This window comes from Cynoglossus semilaevis, chromosome 14, assembly GCF_000523025.1.
Source record: "Cynoglossus semilaevis isolate Cse_v1.0 chromosome 14, Cse_v1.0, whole genome shotgun sequence".
Lineage (NCBI taxonomy): Eukaryota > Metazoa > Chordata > Actinopteri > Pleuronectiformes > Cynoglossidae > Cynoglossus > Cynoglossus semilaevis.
Genome location: NC_024320.1, coordinates 20,276,454 through 20,294,117, shown reverse-complemented (window position 1 = coordinate 20,294,117; position 17,664 = coordinate 20,276,454). Strand labels below are relative to the sequence as shown.

General features: G+C 41.4%; 1 protein-coding gene across 1 annotated transcript in view; it reads right to left on the bottom strand.

The window, feature by feature from the left end:
- col5a1 (procollagen, type V, alpha 1) overlaps positions 1–17,664 on the bottom strand; it is a 75,400-nt gene that overhangs the window by 28,172 nt on the left and 29,564 nt on the right. Inside the window, exons 5-29 of the mRNA XM_025062080.1 lie at positions 15,979–16,110; positions 14,444–14,551; positions 13,940–14,338; positions 13,418–13,607; positions 13,021–13,367; positions 12,853–12,909; positions 10,777–10,818; positions 10,176–10,238; positions 9,960–10,034; positions 8,325–8,417; positions 7,853–7,909; positions 7,698–7,751; positions 6,819–6,872; positions 6,620–6,673; positions 6,466–6,519; positions 6,327–6,380; positions 5,458–5,502; positions 4,707–4,760; positions 4,288–4,332; positions 2,841–2,894; positions 2,693–2,737; positions 2,109–2,162; positions 1,184–1,228; positions 1,031–1,084; positions 251–295 (exon numbers count right to left, since the gene is read on the bottom strand). Coding sequence (XP_024917848.1) covers positions 251–295; positions 1,031–1,084; positions 1,184–1,228; positions 2,109–2,162; positions 2,693–2,737; positions 2,841–2,894; positions 4,288–4,332; positions 4,707–4,760; positions 5,458–5,502; positions 6,327–6,380; positions 6,466–6,519; positions 6,620–6,673; positions 6,819–6,872; positions 7,698–7,751; positions 7,853–7,909; positions 8,325–8,417; positions 9,960–10,034; positions 10,176–10,238; positions 10,777–10,818; positions 12,853–12,909; positions 13,021–13,367; positions 13,418–13,607; positions 13,940–14,338; positions 14,444–14,551; positions 15,979–16,110 — 2,274 coding nt within the window. The remainder of the gene's footprint in view (positions 1–250; positions 296–1,030; positions 1,085–1,183; positions 1,229–2,108; positions 2,163–2,692; positions 2,738–2,840; positions 2,895–4,287; positions 4,333–4,706; positions 4,761–5,457; positions 5,503–6,326; positions 6,381–6,465; positions 6,520–6,619; positions 6,674–6,818; positions 6,873–7,697; positions 7,752–7,852; positions 7,910–8,324; positions 8,418–9,959; positions 10,035–10,175; positions 10,239–10,776; positions 10,819–12,852; positions 12,910–13,020; positions 13,368–13,417; positions 13,608–13,939; positions 14,339–14,443; positions 14,552–15,978; positions 16,111–17,664) is intronic.

The window sequence follows — 17,664 nt, the reverse complement described above, 5'->3', positions numbered from 1 at the left end:
TTGGCCAGAACCCCTGGTTGCCATAGAAACTCATAATGGGAGTTTTGCTCTTGCGGCGCAGGAGTTTTAAAGGATTTCACTGAGCTCCGCATTAGCATAAAAGATTTTTGTAAAAGACCACCATCGGTGTTATCATTATCCCCACTGCTATTAGTATTCAATCTAATTAAAAGTATGGTGTTTGATGGATTCCACCATTCTTCCGTCTACCTTTCACACAACAGTTAGCCAGCAGCCAGAGCTTTCTTACCTTTTCACCTTTGCCTCCCTTAAGGCCGCGCACACCATCGGCTCCCTGTGATGCAAGAGCAGACAGATGTTTCAGGCTAACGCAGTGCACAGCAGACAAAGGACAGGGCAGTTACTGAATTATGTAGGAGAGTGTCCCAGTTTGACAGGAAGATGTGAACCATCAGTGTCGTTAATGGGAATTTACTGAATTTGATGAGGTTTAACTCCTGAGTTCATTAGTTGTAGATGAATGAATTATATGACTTAAAATGACTTTATTACAAAAGTAAAGAAACATAGAGATAACTTATTCCAGTAGTTCACAATTCTTTTCCCTGCAGCGCCCCCTAGTGATGGGGATGAAGACGCATTTCTCCTAGGCTCCTAATGCTCTGATTCCTCCAAATCATTAGTTGGATTGTTTAACCATTCCGTCCATTGCCTAATATAACATGACGGTAATTGATGCTGTTTTTTCACAGCATTTTAAACTGTTCAAATGTTAATGTATAGACTACAATAAAGAGTTAATGCAAAAAAAAAAAAATTGAAGTAAATATTTTTTCCTAACACAACAATTATTGATAAGAGAATTAATTTTCCTAGACCTGCTCCCTTTGCAATAGTCTAGTACCCTCTCAGGACGGCCCGCCCCCCACTTTGGGAACCACTTTAAAAACTGTGTGTTTAAGAGGATCAAGATGGTGCAAATCAATGAGTCCATCTGCAGTTCTTAGACAAAAACCCACATAAAGATTAGAATCTAAAACTCCTTTTCATCCATTGATGACCAGCGTACCTTCACTCCTCTGGGTCCAGGATAACCAATTGGTCCTTGAGGGCCAGAAGGTCCCTGTGGACAAGAGGATTAGTTGAGCTCTTGATATAGTCAATACCACAGCACCATTCTTACAGCTGCAATTAAATAAGAAGAGAAATCAATTCAACATACCATGTGTCCTTTCTCTCCAGGAGGTCCCTCTTTTCCTGGGTGACCCTGGGAATTATTCAGAGAAATGTTATCAAGATAAGGGTAATGGTACGATGATATTATCATCTTAGGATAATTACACCCAATAAATACTACAACACCCACGAAAAAATACAGATTCGGGCTGTTAAAAAACTGAAGGACACATAAAGCAGAAAATTGGAATCAAAACCTTTTATGGTTTAATCTCCACAGAGATTTTTATCTTTAACGCACATTATTCAGACACCGATGGTTATAACTGGCTCTAAAAGCCACAAATGCTGTGTTGAGATATGCACACACACACACACACACACACAGGCACACAAACACATCTAATACACATGCGGATGTCCACAATAGAGAGAGAGAGAAAAGGCCTGGAAGGAAATTGATTTCATCCTCGTGAGACAAAGGAGCTGGGCATAGGCTTTGATGGGTTTTCACTGATGTGAGAGTGGAAGGAGAATGAAATCGAGAGGACGAGGAGGGAGGGTGTGGGGAGAAGAAAAAAAATACTGCAGCTGATTGAAGGTGCATTCTCATCGCCTCTTTCCTGCCGTTTGCTAAATCCTGGTTTTTTTAAACAACGTCCTGATGTGTCAGTGTTTCAGTACATCTATTTTTTCACTGCCTATCTTGGGTTCCACCTTGAGCCTTCCAGGACAGAGCTGTCATTGATTTCAGGCCTCTGCAGTTTGTGCTCAATTTCAGCCTGTTGGTGATGGACTGTGTCTTAGTGATGCTTTAGTCTAACAGTTTCACTCTAACGATGAAGTCAATTTGTTTGTTTTGTTTTTTTTTTTATTGATCTTTCTTAATTTTACTCATAGGGTTTTACCAGGTTTAAAATTGATAAACGTTGATGAAAAGAACAGGGGGGTGAATGTGACTGAAAACTCACCGGTGGTCCGTCAGCTCCTGGCATTTCTGGCCGACCAGGCTTCCCTGTGGGTCCCTAGATTTAGGAGATGGTAAAATGTTAGAGCAAATAAAACATCCCGTAAAGACAAGGGAGTAAGTGAAGATAAAATGATTAAAAACACCTTTAGAAGAAATAAGAAGCTAACTAATGGAGTTACTAAATCTTATTACAGTTCAGCTGTAAAAAGTGTCGGTGAAAGAGATTTAAGAGAGAAAAAGAACATAAATGTTCAGATTAACTTTAGTAAAGGCTGAGCACGGAGGAGCTCTGGGCCTCTTGTTAAAACCAGGCACATATGAAATTAAATTTTGCTAATATAGTTCAATACATATAGTTGTTTAAAATCTAGTTTATCTGTTTTATTATGATTGAGGAATGATCCGGGTTCCTACACTTCTCATGCTCAAATTCAAGCAGCACCCTTATGGACCTCGAATGATACATTTAATAAAGCTGATTTTAAGACGTAACAAATGAGTTGCAAACAGGTTTGAAAAGTCCTGAAATTTAAAGGAAACAGTTATTATTTTTTCCTGTCGAAGTACAAAGAATAAAAATCCCACCTTCTCTCCTGGTGGTCCAATGGCTCCCTGTGGCCCTGGAAGTCCCTGCAGGGTAAAACAAACAAACAAACAAAAAAAACCTCCTTAGTTCGTCTTATGTATTGGATGACACACTGATCACATGTCAGACAACCTGTGGGTCACTAACCTGTGCACCTGGGTTGCCCTGCTGTCCTGGTGGTCCTGGCTCTCCTTGAGGTCCCTGCACAGACACGGAGCTAATTTTAGAAGTCTCACAGAGAACTGGATCATAAAAGACTTAAAGAATGAGAAGAGTTACAGCCAGTCCACATGCACTGTAAAAATCCAATGCTGCCAGAGACAGATACAAATTGCAGCTGTCCAGCAGCAGCATCACTGGATTATTAGCGTCTTACAGCTAAATAGGCCGTAGGATTTAAATTAATTGCTCAATATCTGACTCTGACTGGAGGTAGACCGCACACACATATACATGTCACCTAGGCTCACACCTGCTCCATAATGAAAGAAAGTGCCTGAGTACAAAACGCCAAACAGTTTCCCTCCGAGAACAACAGAGAGCAGAACAGAAAAGCTTTTGCAGCCATGGATTTGTCTCATTACGGCCAAACGCTGCTGGAAAATGACCCGAAAAACACAACTGGCAGGACTGTGGGCTGCTTAAATTGGTCTAAATCATACCGGTCCATTCTTCATTATCTGTTAAGTATCATCTGATTGTAAAGCTGCCTGGGCTTCTAAGTTCAAGAGCAGAGAAATAAAGAGGGGACTCAAGAGGTGGCGTGAAGGAGGCCGGGCTGAAACAAGTGCAGTGTTTCTCTAACTTTTTAATGTCGTCAAATTGAAGATATTTCCAGCAGTTCAACAGCAGATTCAGGCAATTCAGACTTCCTAAGCAATATCCACCAACCTCACCTTAATTTCTCACTTTTGTTCAATATGTCATCTATACATTACACTTTAGTGTTATGTCCTTTCCTGATTTTATTTGCATTATAATGCACCATTATTACTTTCATGTATAAATGTACTTGGCAATAAACACTAATGTCCAATAGGCAGAGAGAAGAGAAACACGCATGGACCCCAACGGTCCATATCATGGACCACACAGCAACATTTTTCAACTGGAATGTTGCTCGATTTGTCTTGAGGCACAAAGTCCTGAACTGGTCTGAAAAGTCTAACGACAAGTCAAATTACAACATGTGACTGAGAAGCGGCTCTAAGTTTGACGTGTAAATTTGATTGGCTGGTAGCGTCACATGGTGCTCTGCGCCGCTTCTAAGTTTCTAGTTTGTACTAACTCACAATGCAAGGAGAAATTATTTCCAGTACGACAGGGTTCATTTTTCCAGAACCCTCACATCTACATAAAAGTAGCATTTAACAACTGTGTGACTCACTAATCCCTAGTGCTGAACAAATTCCCCTGCGTACCACTAGAGGGACCCAAGGTACCATAAATTGAATGGGCACCGTAGTTTGAATACCACCATACTAATAAAAAAAAAAAATTACTTCCATTCGATTTACATTCGTACACTAAAAAAAAATACTTCCATTCGATTTACATTCGTACACAAATTAAATCAATTAAAAGCTGTACTTACAATATTTCCTTTAGGTCCAGACGGGCCATCAGCTCCAGAAACGCCCTGTAACAGAACAGATGATCGCAACGTTCAGCACAACACAAATCCACTTCCTGTAGCAGCATTTAAATGGTTTATTTGATTTTATTGATGCACACGGTTCAGTTTGAATTAAAACTGGTTTACGATCTACATAACAAGCCAGTTTAATCTTCACTCTTTGTACTGGAGTGCTACCCAGTAACACATGCTCCTCCTTGTGTACTGTATGCGGCCTGATATACATATATTGGGTTATGGCTCTCCCTGTAGACACTGTTTGCAGCGTCTTGTTGCTCTGGCTGCCTGTGAGGTGATAAAAATGGATTCTGCTCTCTGAACAGTAAATCTGTGGGAGCAGTGTGGATGTGAGGAGGTGTAGGGGAGGTGGCACTCACAGGGGGGCCGGAAGCTCCCTGAGGTCCCTTTGGTCCTAGCAATCCACGGGGCCCCTGGGGTGGAAAAAGAAAGAAAGAAATGACACTCAGAATGATATCAAAGCTGTCAAAGGATGAATTATTAAACATGCTCAGCTAAATCAAGTTTCTGAATCACACTGTGGGAAACAACATGATTTCCCAGATGACCTTGAGGGTATTTTGCAGACTCATATTTTCAGGAAAAAACTAAAAGCCTCCTTTTTTTTTTTCCTCCCTCACATTCTGCGCAGCTATCAAACAATGCTTTGAAAATCTGTGCTCAGTCTCTCAGCTACAGTTACCTAACAAGTATTTTTTCCACTAGCGTGGATTCAAACCCACGTAGCACACCCTGGTGGACAGAGTGACACACAGCAGGATCTATGAAGGTCTCTTTAACGCTCTCTCCCTGTCGGTCTTCCCACTCTTCCATGGGGAGAGAGGGAGAGAGTGGGAAGTGATTTTAACAAGCTTGATGTGAGCTACAAGAAAGTCTAACCTGCGCTGATTCTTTCGCACAAAAAAAAGAGCTAGATCGGAACAACATCTACTTCAAAACAATACAGCAATCAAGAAAAATCAATTTCTATGAACACAGCAGATTCCACCGTCTGCGAGTGATTTATGCTTCTATCACACAGCGTGACTTCTCTTCAATGCACCCACATTCTCAGCTCTAACATACAATCTCTCAGAGCAAGACAGAGGGGTAATGCATGTGATCACTCACTGGTTCACCAGGAAGTCCCCTGGGTCCGATCTCTCCATCATCTCCCTGAAGAAGACAGAGGGAGAGGGTCAGGATGTGGAACAGACAGTTAACGACAACCGAGGAGAGTGGTGTGTGACTGGGAGCAAAATATAATGAGGAGGCTCAGCCAAAAAGCTGAGAAAGAGGGGATCAGGTAGCTTCAGGTGTTGGTAATGAGGACGGAGTGGGGGATTAGGAGAAGATAAAAGTGAGCTCAGATGAAAACATATAGGGAGAAAGGAGAGAGGAGAAAGAAAGAAGGAAAGGAAGTCAAATTCAGACAAATGGTTGGGTGAGAGAGAGAGAAGCTCTGCTCTGCAGGCATTTTGATCATCCTGCAGCAGCATGACAGTGAGTACGTTTATCCAGTGATTCCCAAACACTGTGCCGCGGCACATTAGTGTGCCATGACAGGTATGTGCCACGTCATTATTTACAGTTCATTTAATTTGCCTGAAAATGATTATTAATTTACTGCAAATAATTTGTCTTCGTTTATCTATGCAATAGTGCTAGGTAGAACAATTATATACTCCTCCACTAGGTGGCAGCAGATGACAATTAAAGATGCATAGCTGTGGGATTCATAGCTGTTTAATTGTGTGCTGTTCTTCAATTCCTGTGAGTATTTCAGGGTTTTGTTCAACTAAACGGACCTGGGTTTGACTAGTATAATAGTCAATTACATATACCAGACATTTTGGTTTGGTGGTGCACCATGGGAATTTTCAAATGTAAAATATGTGCCGTGGGTCAAAAAAAGTTGGGATACACATTCTGCTCCATTTTTCAGTCGGTGTATTTGAATGCAGATAAATAAATAACTGAAGACCAGAGTTTGTTTTTACCCTCTCTCCATCCTCTCCAGGGGAACCGGGGGGTCCATGGGGTCCTGGCTCACCCTAGAACAAAGTTCACAGTTTAGATTCAACTCTGATACCAACCAAAACAAACACATCTTTTACCAAACCAGAAGAAACGTCTTACTCTGTGTCCCTTTTCACCAGGAAGTCCAGCCAGACCATCGAACCCTCTGTCTCCCTGAGGAGCAGGTGGAGAAAGGACATTAGAATTAGTACTTTAAACTAGTGTACTGTAAAATGTGTATGAAGGAATTGTTTAAAAACAGTAGTTAAAGTACCTTGGGACCTGTTTGTCCTGGCATGCCCCTGGCACCGTCAGATCCAGACCGACCCTATTTAAAATAAAATGCAGACAGTTAGAAAACAACGTACCAGGGGACAGTGTTTAATGCATGTTTCCTGAAGAGTACATCACTGCTGAACATCAGCCGTGTCAGAAATCATGTTAATTTTGTTTTCACTGTTGACAATTTTTACCCTTCTGCCAGGCTTTCCCATTGGTCCAGGAGATCCCATTGGCCCACGAGGTCCCTGACAAAAACACACAACATTTGTCAATTCTTCTGCAAGAAAGTCCTGTAGGAAAAATACTGATCAAATAAAAATGAAATGTTATAGATGGTTAAAGGTTACAAAGATATCTTTGTATCTTATGTAAAGATGAAAAAAAGAGTTTTGGTTTATTAGTCATGTACAACCTTCCAGTGCTGCTAAACTGTGCTACCTAAACTAAGCTAAAACGTGCACCAATATAAAACACGTGTTCAAAAATTGACAATATACAGGTCAGTAAGTAAGTTAAAACTATTTAATTTGATGTGACATTAAATTTCCAGCTTGCTTGCTAACAGCAAAAATTTGATGTGACATTCAATTTCCAGCTTGCTTGCTAACAGCAATCCACCTAATATTACTGTTCATCCTTATGGAAAGGTCAGCTGTGGAATTTTAAGGTTAAGTGAGTCATGAATATAGTCAATGTGTTGTTTTTTTGTGGTACAACAGTTAGAACAATAATCAGTTCACAGCTTTGTTATTGACATAAATATGTATTATAACTTACTAGGTACTTTTAATGCTATACTCAACATATACGTTGTATGTATATATTGTATATTGTATTGTATATTGTATGTATACCGCCATTGTTTAAAAGTTTGAAATGTGTTTGGGACTCTTGTTGAATTTGAAATGAAGAAAATGCTTCCTTTGGTGTTGAAGGTTACAGACTCCTGGTCTATGGTGTAGCTTTAAAATACCACTTTGTAGAACTACATCTGGACCGGCCGTTCTCTCCATTAAGTGCTGTCCACTCTCTTTTCCTGTTTAAAAACAATAAATATCAACAGCTTTTACCTGGGGTCCTGAATCGCCAGACTCTCCTTTCAGTCCTGGAACACCAGGTGGACCCTGGGTAAAAAACAAACAAACAAAAAAACAGAAGCTTTTTAGGATTAAAATTGTCATTGTGTTTAATCCGTTTTCATCCTGAGATGTGGAAACACACTCACCAGTGGACCTGTTCTGCCGGTCAGACCCATTGGACCTGTAGGGCCACGCATTGCCAACTGACGGGGAAAAAGACAGGAAATAAGGAACGTATGTTGTATATTAAATATATTTATTGTTTTATGATTTAAATCATTTAAAACCATCTCCTAGTGGTTTGTGTCTGCAATATCTGTCCTATACAATTTAAATGAGATATTTTTAATAAGCAGAGTAGGTTGTGCACAATTTTTCATTTCTTTGATTTCATACAAAGACGTTCAAGTATGCATTGCTTAAGTCCTAGAACAAATACCCCCACAGTAATGATACATTTTGTAGATTGGGGAGCACATGCAGCACAGAGCTCACCAGCATAAAATATTCACATTAAATGTTTTAACAATTCTGATCACTGTTAAAAAGTACAAGGATGACTTTGTATTACTATTGTGTGTGTGTGAATTTTTTAAATGTCTTGTTGTCAGTGGTTACCCGAGCCTGCTGCATGATTGCTTGCATTTGAGCCTCCTGTGCTGAAACAGCAGGTCCCTTCTGTCCACCGTCGCCTCCAGAACTGAATCTGAACTGTGGAGGGAATCACAGATCTGGTGTGAGACTTCCTTCTAGTTAGAACTTAAAAGTCATTTAATCATGTTCTAAATCAGACACCACTGTACAAACACTGGTGTATCTTGATACAAAATAAATATTTAAAGTGTATGTGCAAAGCCGATCAAAATCTCCCTGACGCCAAACTCGGTCAACCGCAATCTGCTGCTTCAGCTGTGAATTCTACTGACATCTGGTGGTAAAAGTGGAGCACTGCGACCCGAGAAATATTCCCGCTGCTGGTAAAACGTTTAAGGCAAGGCATTTTGGATTGTGCTTCACAGCAAAATCCTCAGGTGGTTGACGGATGACTGGTTTACAAATGTAGTGCAAGAAGCCAGAAAATAACTGCACTTAACGTTGCCATCACAAATTTGTCTAGAAACTGAGTAAACAGCTGATAAAAACATAAGGGTGTAGTCACATAAAACCAATCAAAATCCAAAACATATTAATCAGAATTTTCCACATCAATAAATATAACCCAATCATACATTTAGAATTTTTTAAACATATCTCAGATTCAGTCATTCTCTTTTACTTTATTTCTCCCTTTTACATCATTAAATCGTGAACATAATGTTCCGCAACACTGAGAAGCTGGCAGGAGCAGCAGATAATTACAAAAACAAAAACCCAAGTGGGAACTGCTTTTTAAGTAGAACAAGCTTCTACGTCTAAGAGAGGCTGCATCACTAATTTGTGAGAAAGTAGGCCGTTTAAAAAAAAAAGAAGTAATCTTTTAGCAAGCAAGTTTTCTGGTGCAACAACACTGCATGTTTCTAATGGGCTTGGAGCCCGAGGATCGAATTTTAAACCACGCCGTGTGCCAGTGGACACACCAGAACAAGTCGAGTTCCTGTCCAGACACAACTTGCCAAATGGCTCAGCCAGACAACAGTGCTCTCCCCTGAAATCACCACTTACATCTGTACAACTAATCAAATGAAATAATAAAACAATCAAGTGCACACAACCCCGTCATCACCCGTCCTCCCAGACTAGAGAAAAGGACAAACACAAAAAGGTTAACTAGTGGAGGAGTAGTCCTCAAAATGGCTGCCTCAAGTTGGGATATTAAAAGCAGCTGAAGCTACAGAGAACAGACTGCGTTACTTTGTTTCCTGTCTAAGCCTTCAACGACTTCCTGCTGGGACACCTGATAGTTCAAAATTCGACAAAGGAATGTGGAAAAAGGCTGGTAGTATAGGAAAGTTTTGTCACGTCAAGGCCTACACTGAAAACAAGAGTTAACGCGTTTATTAAACACACCACAAGGGGTTGCTAGAGTACTTATTTACATAAGAAATAAGTCACAAGAGTCGGACGTCCATCTAAACACTTCTGTCCATTCTACGTAAAACTACAATGCCGGAGCTTCGACAACAGCGGGAAGTGTCACTTCCATAAAGATTTAAAGGATTTCTAAATGGAGTGAAATTTGACAATTAACTCGTTTTAAAACAGAGTTTCTTTACTGTCTTTTAACCCCTGTTCTTACATTTGTAAATTACTTACAGGCAGCATCAGGACAGTACCAGGGGGTCCTGGCAGACCATCAGCACCGGGAAGACCCGAACGACCAGGAGGACCCTGGGACAGAAATAACCATGATTAGCACACACACACACACAGACACACACAGAGAGAGAGAGAGATGTGTTGATGTTGAAATGCAGTCGTGTTCTGTATTAGTTTCTTGAATTAATTTGGAATAAATCAATGGAAAATTACCCTTTCTCCAGGATCTCCAGGACTGCCTGGTGGGCCAGAAGCACCTGGGGGTCCGGGCAGACCCTATTGTAAGCAGGAAAAAAAATTTTCATATGACTTCCATACATATGAGAGAAAAGTCCTTTTTTTCTGAAGGATTTCTCCTTTATCTTCTAAAGTGGTCACATGTGGGAGAAAGGAATGCATGAGGCAATATGGGACAGCTTGTTAGGCTGTAAATCACTGCTGAGGCTCTTTCTTTTTTTTTCTTTCTTCTATTTGTTTACAACTTAAGGCTTGAATGGGTGGCCTCTGTGGGATTCCATCGGCAGGGTGTCAGGAGCAACTGTGTCTAAAAAAAAAAAAAAAAAAAAAAAATCTTCCTTGATAAATAATGAAGTGGGCCAACATCTGGGAAAGTCAGTTTCTCTCCTCTTCACTGGCCACTCCCTTTGAATCAGATACCAAAGCATTGAGCTTCAAAAGTCTTGTCTGCAGCTCTAACTGCCAGCAAACGGATGACTGTCCTTACTGTTTGTGTGCAGACAGAGATAAGAATAGAAAATGTTGTTGATTATAAAATAAAAAATAAAATTGAAAGCAGGGAGACGGATTGACTTACTGTTGGACCCTCAGGCCCAGGCGGACCCTCCACCAACATTCCCTAAGAACAAACGAAAACAGAAATTGTCAGAAAACTCTAAACTTCTCTTGTAGCAATAATCAAGTCAATCTGAGCAAATGCAGTGACATCATCTTTGTCAGTTCATTTTTAGTGAAAACCTCAGGATGGATTTACGCCTACGAGGCATATAAAGGGCTGTGAGTGATGTAAGATCAAGGTTTGGATTAGGTTTGGATTTTTTTGTGGCCTTTTAACTACATTTTGGATCACTGGAGGTGATCTGGAATTCTTTCAACTATTGTGGGAAACCCCTTAGTTTACCCTTTATTTTTTTAGTTATTACCTGTTGACCAGTGGTATCCATTTGTTATGATTTTGATTTGTTTTATTTTTGTTACTAAATTTGGTATTCTTTATTTTTGTTCTAAGTTTTCTTTACTTTTTTACGTTACCGCTGTCCGCTGTTGTTGCTGCAATATGAGTAGTTTCAAAAAATTTCAATCTAATATAATCTAATGTAATCTAATGCTATAAACAGCAGTTTTTTTGCTTATTTCTACTGTTGTGAGCTGCAGCAGACACATTTTCTTAGCCAGGGTTGGGGAGGATTAAGTAGAAATCTTGGTGGCTTTGATTAAATTAAATAACCAGTTACATAAAACCAATCATTTTACCTTGAATACAGTATATTCATGTAATAAAGTGGACTTCTATGAGACCTAATTACACTCCAGAACGGCAGAATAAGCGGTTTTGCTTTAGGTTATAATGGGATTCACAAATCTTGGGTAAAAGTCTGAATGGAGCCCGGCTGCAGATGTATGTTTCTGTGTCTAATATTAAAGTAATAACAGCCTCTAATTTAAAGTAGTCTCACAGATTTTGCTGACTTAATGAACAATCCTGCCTGAGATTGTGGGAAAACGAAAATGCTGCGATGTCCTGACGTGCCCTCTGACTTACTCGCACTACTGTATGTAATTATCTCATCATCAGATATTTTTGATGGTGGAATAAAGTTAAAAACCAGCATGCGTGTCTTAAAGCATGTCTTTTAACGTTACTGTTTGCAGTGTTTTTTTTTTATAAAAATTTTCTTTTTGTTTTGCCATGAAAAGACGGTGGCCTCAGTTTGGACGTACAGACACATAGTTGCAGCTCTGTGGCTGCAGAGATATTGCTTTGTTTGTTTGTTCCCGTGGTGAATCCTGGCTTCTTGCTTTGCGGACAGACCCACACACATTATCCAAGCCTCGGTTGAAGTATGTGATCTCGGGCTTTTTCATTTTTGTTTCCCAGTTGAGCTCTAAAGCTGTGCCCTCAAGTGTTTTCATCCTAAAATTGCACCCAGCTGATGCGTGACGCCCCCTGCTGCATGCCTACTTTTTAACTGATGGGCCCAACTTTGCTTATGAAAAATAAAGGCGACACTTTTGTATGTTTACATGAGACGAGCTACACGTCAGCTGGGTGGTGATTTGTACGCACACACACACATCTATGGACAACAAGAAAATTCACTTCCTGCTCACACACACATAAACACTGCGACACTCACTCACAGTCATGTATACTCTGAGGAACTCACTGACAGATGTTTGAAGTGGAGCAGCTGTTGTATAGGATATTTTAAATTTATCAAAGGTCAGAGGTCATTCTCACTAGCTCACCTGTGCGTGTGACAATTACACTTACAGTCTGATATTTTCCACACGGTCGGATTGAGACGAGCTCTACTCAAAATCATACTTTGTTTTGCTGGCATCTCCCACATGTTTGTACATTAACCACGGTCTGTTTACAGATTATTTACAGTCCCTGCATGGCCATTCCTGACATGTTTATGCTGAAGTCCTGATGACCAGGCCTTCCTCATTGATACTTTGGGAAAGTTTGGGAACTCAAGTGTGTGCAGTTCCTTGGGAATCTCAGTGAGTAAGTGAGGCTTGGACTGTGTTAACATGAGGACAACACATATGTATTTGCAGATATAAACACACGCCCATGTGTGCATGAGCACATGCAGCCTGCATCTGTTGTTAAAGTCATTTGTTGAAATGAGTGGCCACTCACAGGCTCAATAACAGCAGGCTCTCCCTTCTGTCCCTTCTCACCACGGGCTCCGTCGACCTACACGCCAAACACACAAACAGGACCATGATCAGCTCTGTCCTCTTTAGAACCATCATCATCATCAGACAATTCTTACTGTTGGTAGTCTGTTTTTTTAAATTTTGTTACCTGTCCATAATATTCATCAGTCTGGGCAGGCAGAGGGTTGAGGGTTTTGCGGTCTAAATCTCCATATTCGTAACCATAGTTATCGTCATCATAGTCTATGATGTCCTCCTCGGTGAACTCTTGATCGATGTCGCCCTCAGCTCCCAGGCCTGTGCCTGTGCCTGTGCCAGCAGATCCTCCGGTTCCAGCGCTGGCTGATCCACCTCCAGCAGAGGAAGATCCTCCCACAGAGACAGAACCTCCACCGGCAGACCCACCGCCGATGGAGATGGTGGAGGTGCTGCTGCTGCCACCGCCGCCGCCACTGACGTGACCTGTGCCGCTGCTGCTGCCACCGCCGCCACCAAAGGGAAATGAACTGTGCCGCTGCTGCTGCCACCGCTGCCGCCGCCACTAACGTGAACTGTGCTGCTGCTGCTACTGCCGCCGCCGCCAAGGTGAATTGTGCTGCTGCTGCTGCCACCACCACCTCCACCATCAATGTGGACTGTGCTGCTGCTGCCACCACCACCACCTCCACCACCCGTGGTGTAAGATCCGTCACTGTAATCATAACCATCGTTGTAGTCATCGTAGGGGGTTCCCACCTATAAAAACACAGGTGCAGATACGAGGATGTAGCCGGTTAGCAATCAGTACAGAATGAAAAAAAACCCAATAAAAACTCCTAGACCAAGTCAAAATAATAGTGTTTTAAAACTATTTTTGACCACATTTTCACATTTTAATAATTGTAAAATATATGGAATACATATTATTCCATATATTTTATGTGTACTGCACATGTTAAAGTACACTAAAACAGCAGTTAAAACACATCAGTAAATGTGCCAATACTTTAAAATATTCATTAAAGGAATTCAAATTTTAAGCATTTATTATAATTATTACTGGCTAAAAACAATTTATTTCAACTTACAGATGTTCTGTTAAGGGTGATGGTTGAACCTCCTAATCCTGTGGTGACTTTCTTTTCAATCACAGTCCCGGTGCCGAGGTCAACCCTTCCTCCAGTACCTAGATCCAGATTTCCCCCAGTACCCACGTTGGTGATGGTGACACGTCGAGTGTTGTCGCTCTCAGGCGCCTCTGTGTTGTCTTCATATTCATTTTCATAGGTGCCGTAGCTGTCGTAGCCGTCGTAGCCTTCGTAAGGACTGGTCTCCTCGCCGTAAGCGTCTCCTCCACCCGTGGAGCTGGATGAAGAGCTGCTAGATGAGCTGCTAGATGAGCTAGAGGATGAGCCTGATGATGAGCCTGATGATGAGCCTGAAGATGAGCTAGTGGAGACGGGGGTCAGAACCTTCTCCACTGTGGTCTGAAAGACAGATAATTATTTAAGGGTAGGGTCTTTTTAGAACATTTGCATAAAAATCATGCTGTGAATAAATGAGTTCTCGAGACAAAAATGTCTGTGAAGTACCTTGGATCCATCGTAATCTGTTATATTATAGTTGGTTGACTCGTAAAGCTTTCCATCCCCATCGTCGTAATAGGGGTATTCATAATAGTAGGGGTCCTCACCCGTGTTCTGGGGGGAGACACATCACACGGAGAATGAGACAGTGTATACGAGAAAAGAAAATCACAATCAATTTCTAAAACCACCGTTTCTAAGAATGCTGTGCTGCTGCCAACACCCATGAGCGCCAGGCCGCCCATCGATCAGTTGCACGCACTTTAACTCGCTAAAACCCTGTGTTGCGTCTCCTTGTTCCAACATGTTATGTCTGGATGACAAATTGCTTTTCCACCGATTTAAACAGAAATTAATCCGTCAGCGTTCTTCAGGAAAAAAGAGGTCAGGTTTTCTTCGTAGCTGACAGGTACACTGACACGCCCCACAGGTCAAGAAGAAGTGCTTCCTGTCCATCTTCTCACTTGTCACTTCTGTGACACACCTTCAATTTGCATGCATTGCTCTTCAATGTGGAAAGTAGCACAGTGCAAGGTTGCAGGCTTAGGCAGGCATCACATCATTCCTGGATGTTACTGCCAAAATAACCATCTTTCCTCTTTATTCAGCACAGAAATTAAAATCTGATCAGTGTTAGAGGCAATTCTAAATTCAGCATATTTAACCTTACTGATATCCTGCACAAACCCTGCTAATAGGAAAGTTGCCACTGGAGGCGCCATTAAGTACGTGGTTCCAAGGGGCTCCAACCCAGGACCTTCTTCGTGTAAGGCAGATGTATAAGGCCGGCATGGTAACGGACCTACTATTTTTGTAGTTTGGAAACTAAGGCTGATTTTTGAATATAATTGTTCGTTCTAATTAAATAGCAACCTAGGTGTCAAAGGTTATGCACATTAAGCAGTAGTTTACTGTCCATCTCTGAATCATTTCTCAATAGTATTAACAGTCTTCAGTAGAATCTTTGAGAGATATTTTCATCAAAAAGTTTTTCTGAGTTTACACCAGATATTAATAATACAAACAGGTGAGGTTATTTACCTGTTATGAAGGACTACTTTTTAAAAATGTTTACGTGTGTATGTAAATGGAAAAAAGTTTCCAAAAATACGGTTTGTGTAATAAATAAGTCCCCTGCAAAGATCATTTGTTAAGTAAAATAATTCTGTTTGAAAGTGAACACATGCAAGTTCACATGTCACTCTGTTTGACTGAACATAAATATATTTACAAAATACAAATATTCAATACCATCATATTGTAGTGGACTGAATATTGGACACTTGTATCCAAATAATTACTATCATTCTCTACCTTTACCAGTGAGTCCAAAAGGGGTGTACAGTATGATGTAATCTTAAGTTGTGTTCAAGGTGCCCTCTGCTGGATCAACCCTTAACTACTTCAGAGGCTCCAGGGAACTGGGCCTGATTTTTAAGTCATTCCTATCGAGTTTATATATTTGTTTTCTAATTTTAAAAGAAAGCCGAGAGTTTGTTATTAAAGCCAAAGGAGAGTGTAAAAAAGGTGATGTCACTCACATCATCATCAGTGTTGGGGTCCTGGTTCTGAGGCTGGTCAGGCATCGCCACTTCACAATCAGGGCTGTAGTGCTCGCAGTAGTCATAGGCAGCACGGTGGTCTGCTACAATCATTAGCTGCTGGATGTCTCCCTGGAAACCACAGAGAAACAGGAAGTCATGAAACCCACTGGACATGTAAATAAACAGGGAAACAGACGTCAGTGACAGACATGGCAGCTCTCACATTCAGTGACCGTTTGGAGGGAGGAGTAAAAAAAACAAAAAACATCAGTTTGAATCTTTATTACATCCAGAACAGCACTGAAACTCGGTCAAGCCTGGGGAAAAGCTGAGGATGACTTAAAGATGAAGACGTTTGCCTGCGGTCCAGCAAAGTCCCTACAGGACCAGAGAGTGAGACACAGAGCAAACAGTGTAGATAACAAGAACAAGAACATGGAGCAACTGCCATCATGTAGCTTACACCAAGAACATCACAACCACAGGCCCCTCTCTCTCTCACACACACACACACACTCACACACACAAACACAGCTTAAACAGAACACACGACTAAGACCCGACCGTGATATGATTTATTCCAGCCTTAAGCTGATTGATGAATAGATAAACTTAGCTTGTGCGACATGGAGAACATGAGCAGACCTGCAGTTAAAGATAGTTGACCTAAACCACTCGTGTGAGCACGTGTGTGTGTGTGTGTGTGTGTGTGAACTCAGTGTAGGTGCCAGTGCAGTAAACAGTAGCAGAGGTGAGTTGTGTTAAGAAGGAGAAAGAGAGGAAGAAAAAAAAATTAGAAAAGAAAAAAGGAAAAAAAAGGAAGAAAGAAAGAAAGAAAGAGAAAAAGGGAAGAAAGAATGAGGAAAGACGGGGTTAATGGAACAACAGAGAGAGAAAAGGCTCAGAAGGATCCCCGGGCTTCACAGGGAGCTGGGTGTGAGTGCTCGCCACATGGCTCTGACAGAACATGTACAGGAGTAAAAAACGCTGTGTCGTGTCTGTGCAAACATTTCACCTCACACTCGCAAATCCAGTGATGTCATCCCACATCAATCAAACGCAGGGTCAACTTGGCTGAGGCAAGAATGTAATTTTTTTTCACTGGTGAGTGGAGGTGGGGGGAGGTGAGAGGTGCAGATGGAGAGGAGAGCTGAAGAATCACAAAGCCACGCAGCTTTAGCAGCAGAGCAAGCAGTGTTTTTGATTATATCCCTCTGCCAGAAGTCTAAAAGCTCTCAACATGTCCTTCCAGCTGAAATCCTCCATGGATAGCTCTCTTTCTTTTTTTTTTCTTCTTCTTCTTTTTTTTGATGAAAACAAGTCACAAACATTTGAGGTTCCGACCAGCGTGACTTCACCAAAGATCACCAGAACCGATGCTACGCTCCAATACCACACACAACTCAGTATTTGGCATCCTCTCATTTGGGGCTGCAAAGCACTTCACAAGATGATGTTTCCTGCTCTGTCCTTGGCTCCTGTTATCAGTGGAGTTTATGGTGGATGAAGAAAAACAAATCCCAATGTTTCCTGTGAGACAGCAGGGCTGGAGTAGCCATTACACAACACAGATATGAATTCAGCTCCCAACTAGAACTCAAACGGCCCAGCCATTTTCCTAAGGCCACAGCCATGGTAGCATTACTGTATCAGAGGAACTGGCTGCCCCCCCCCCCCCCCCCC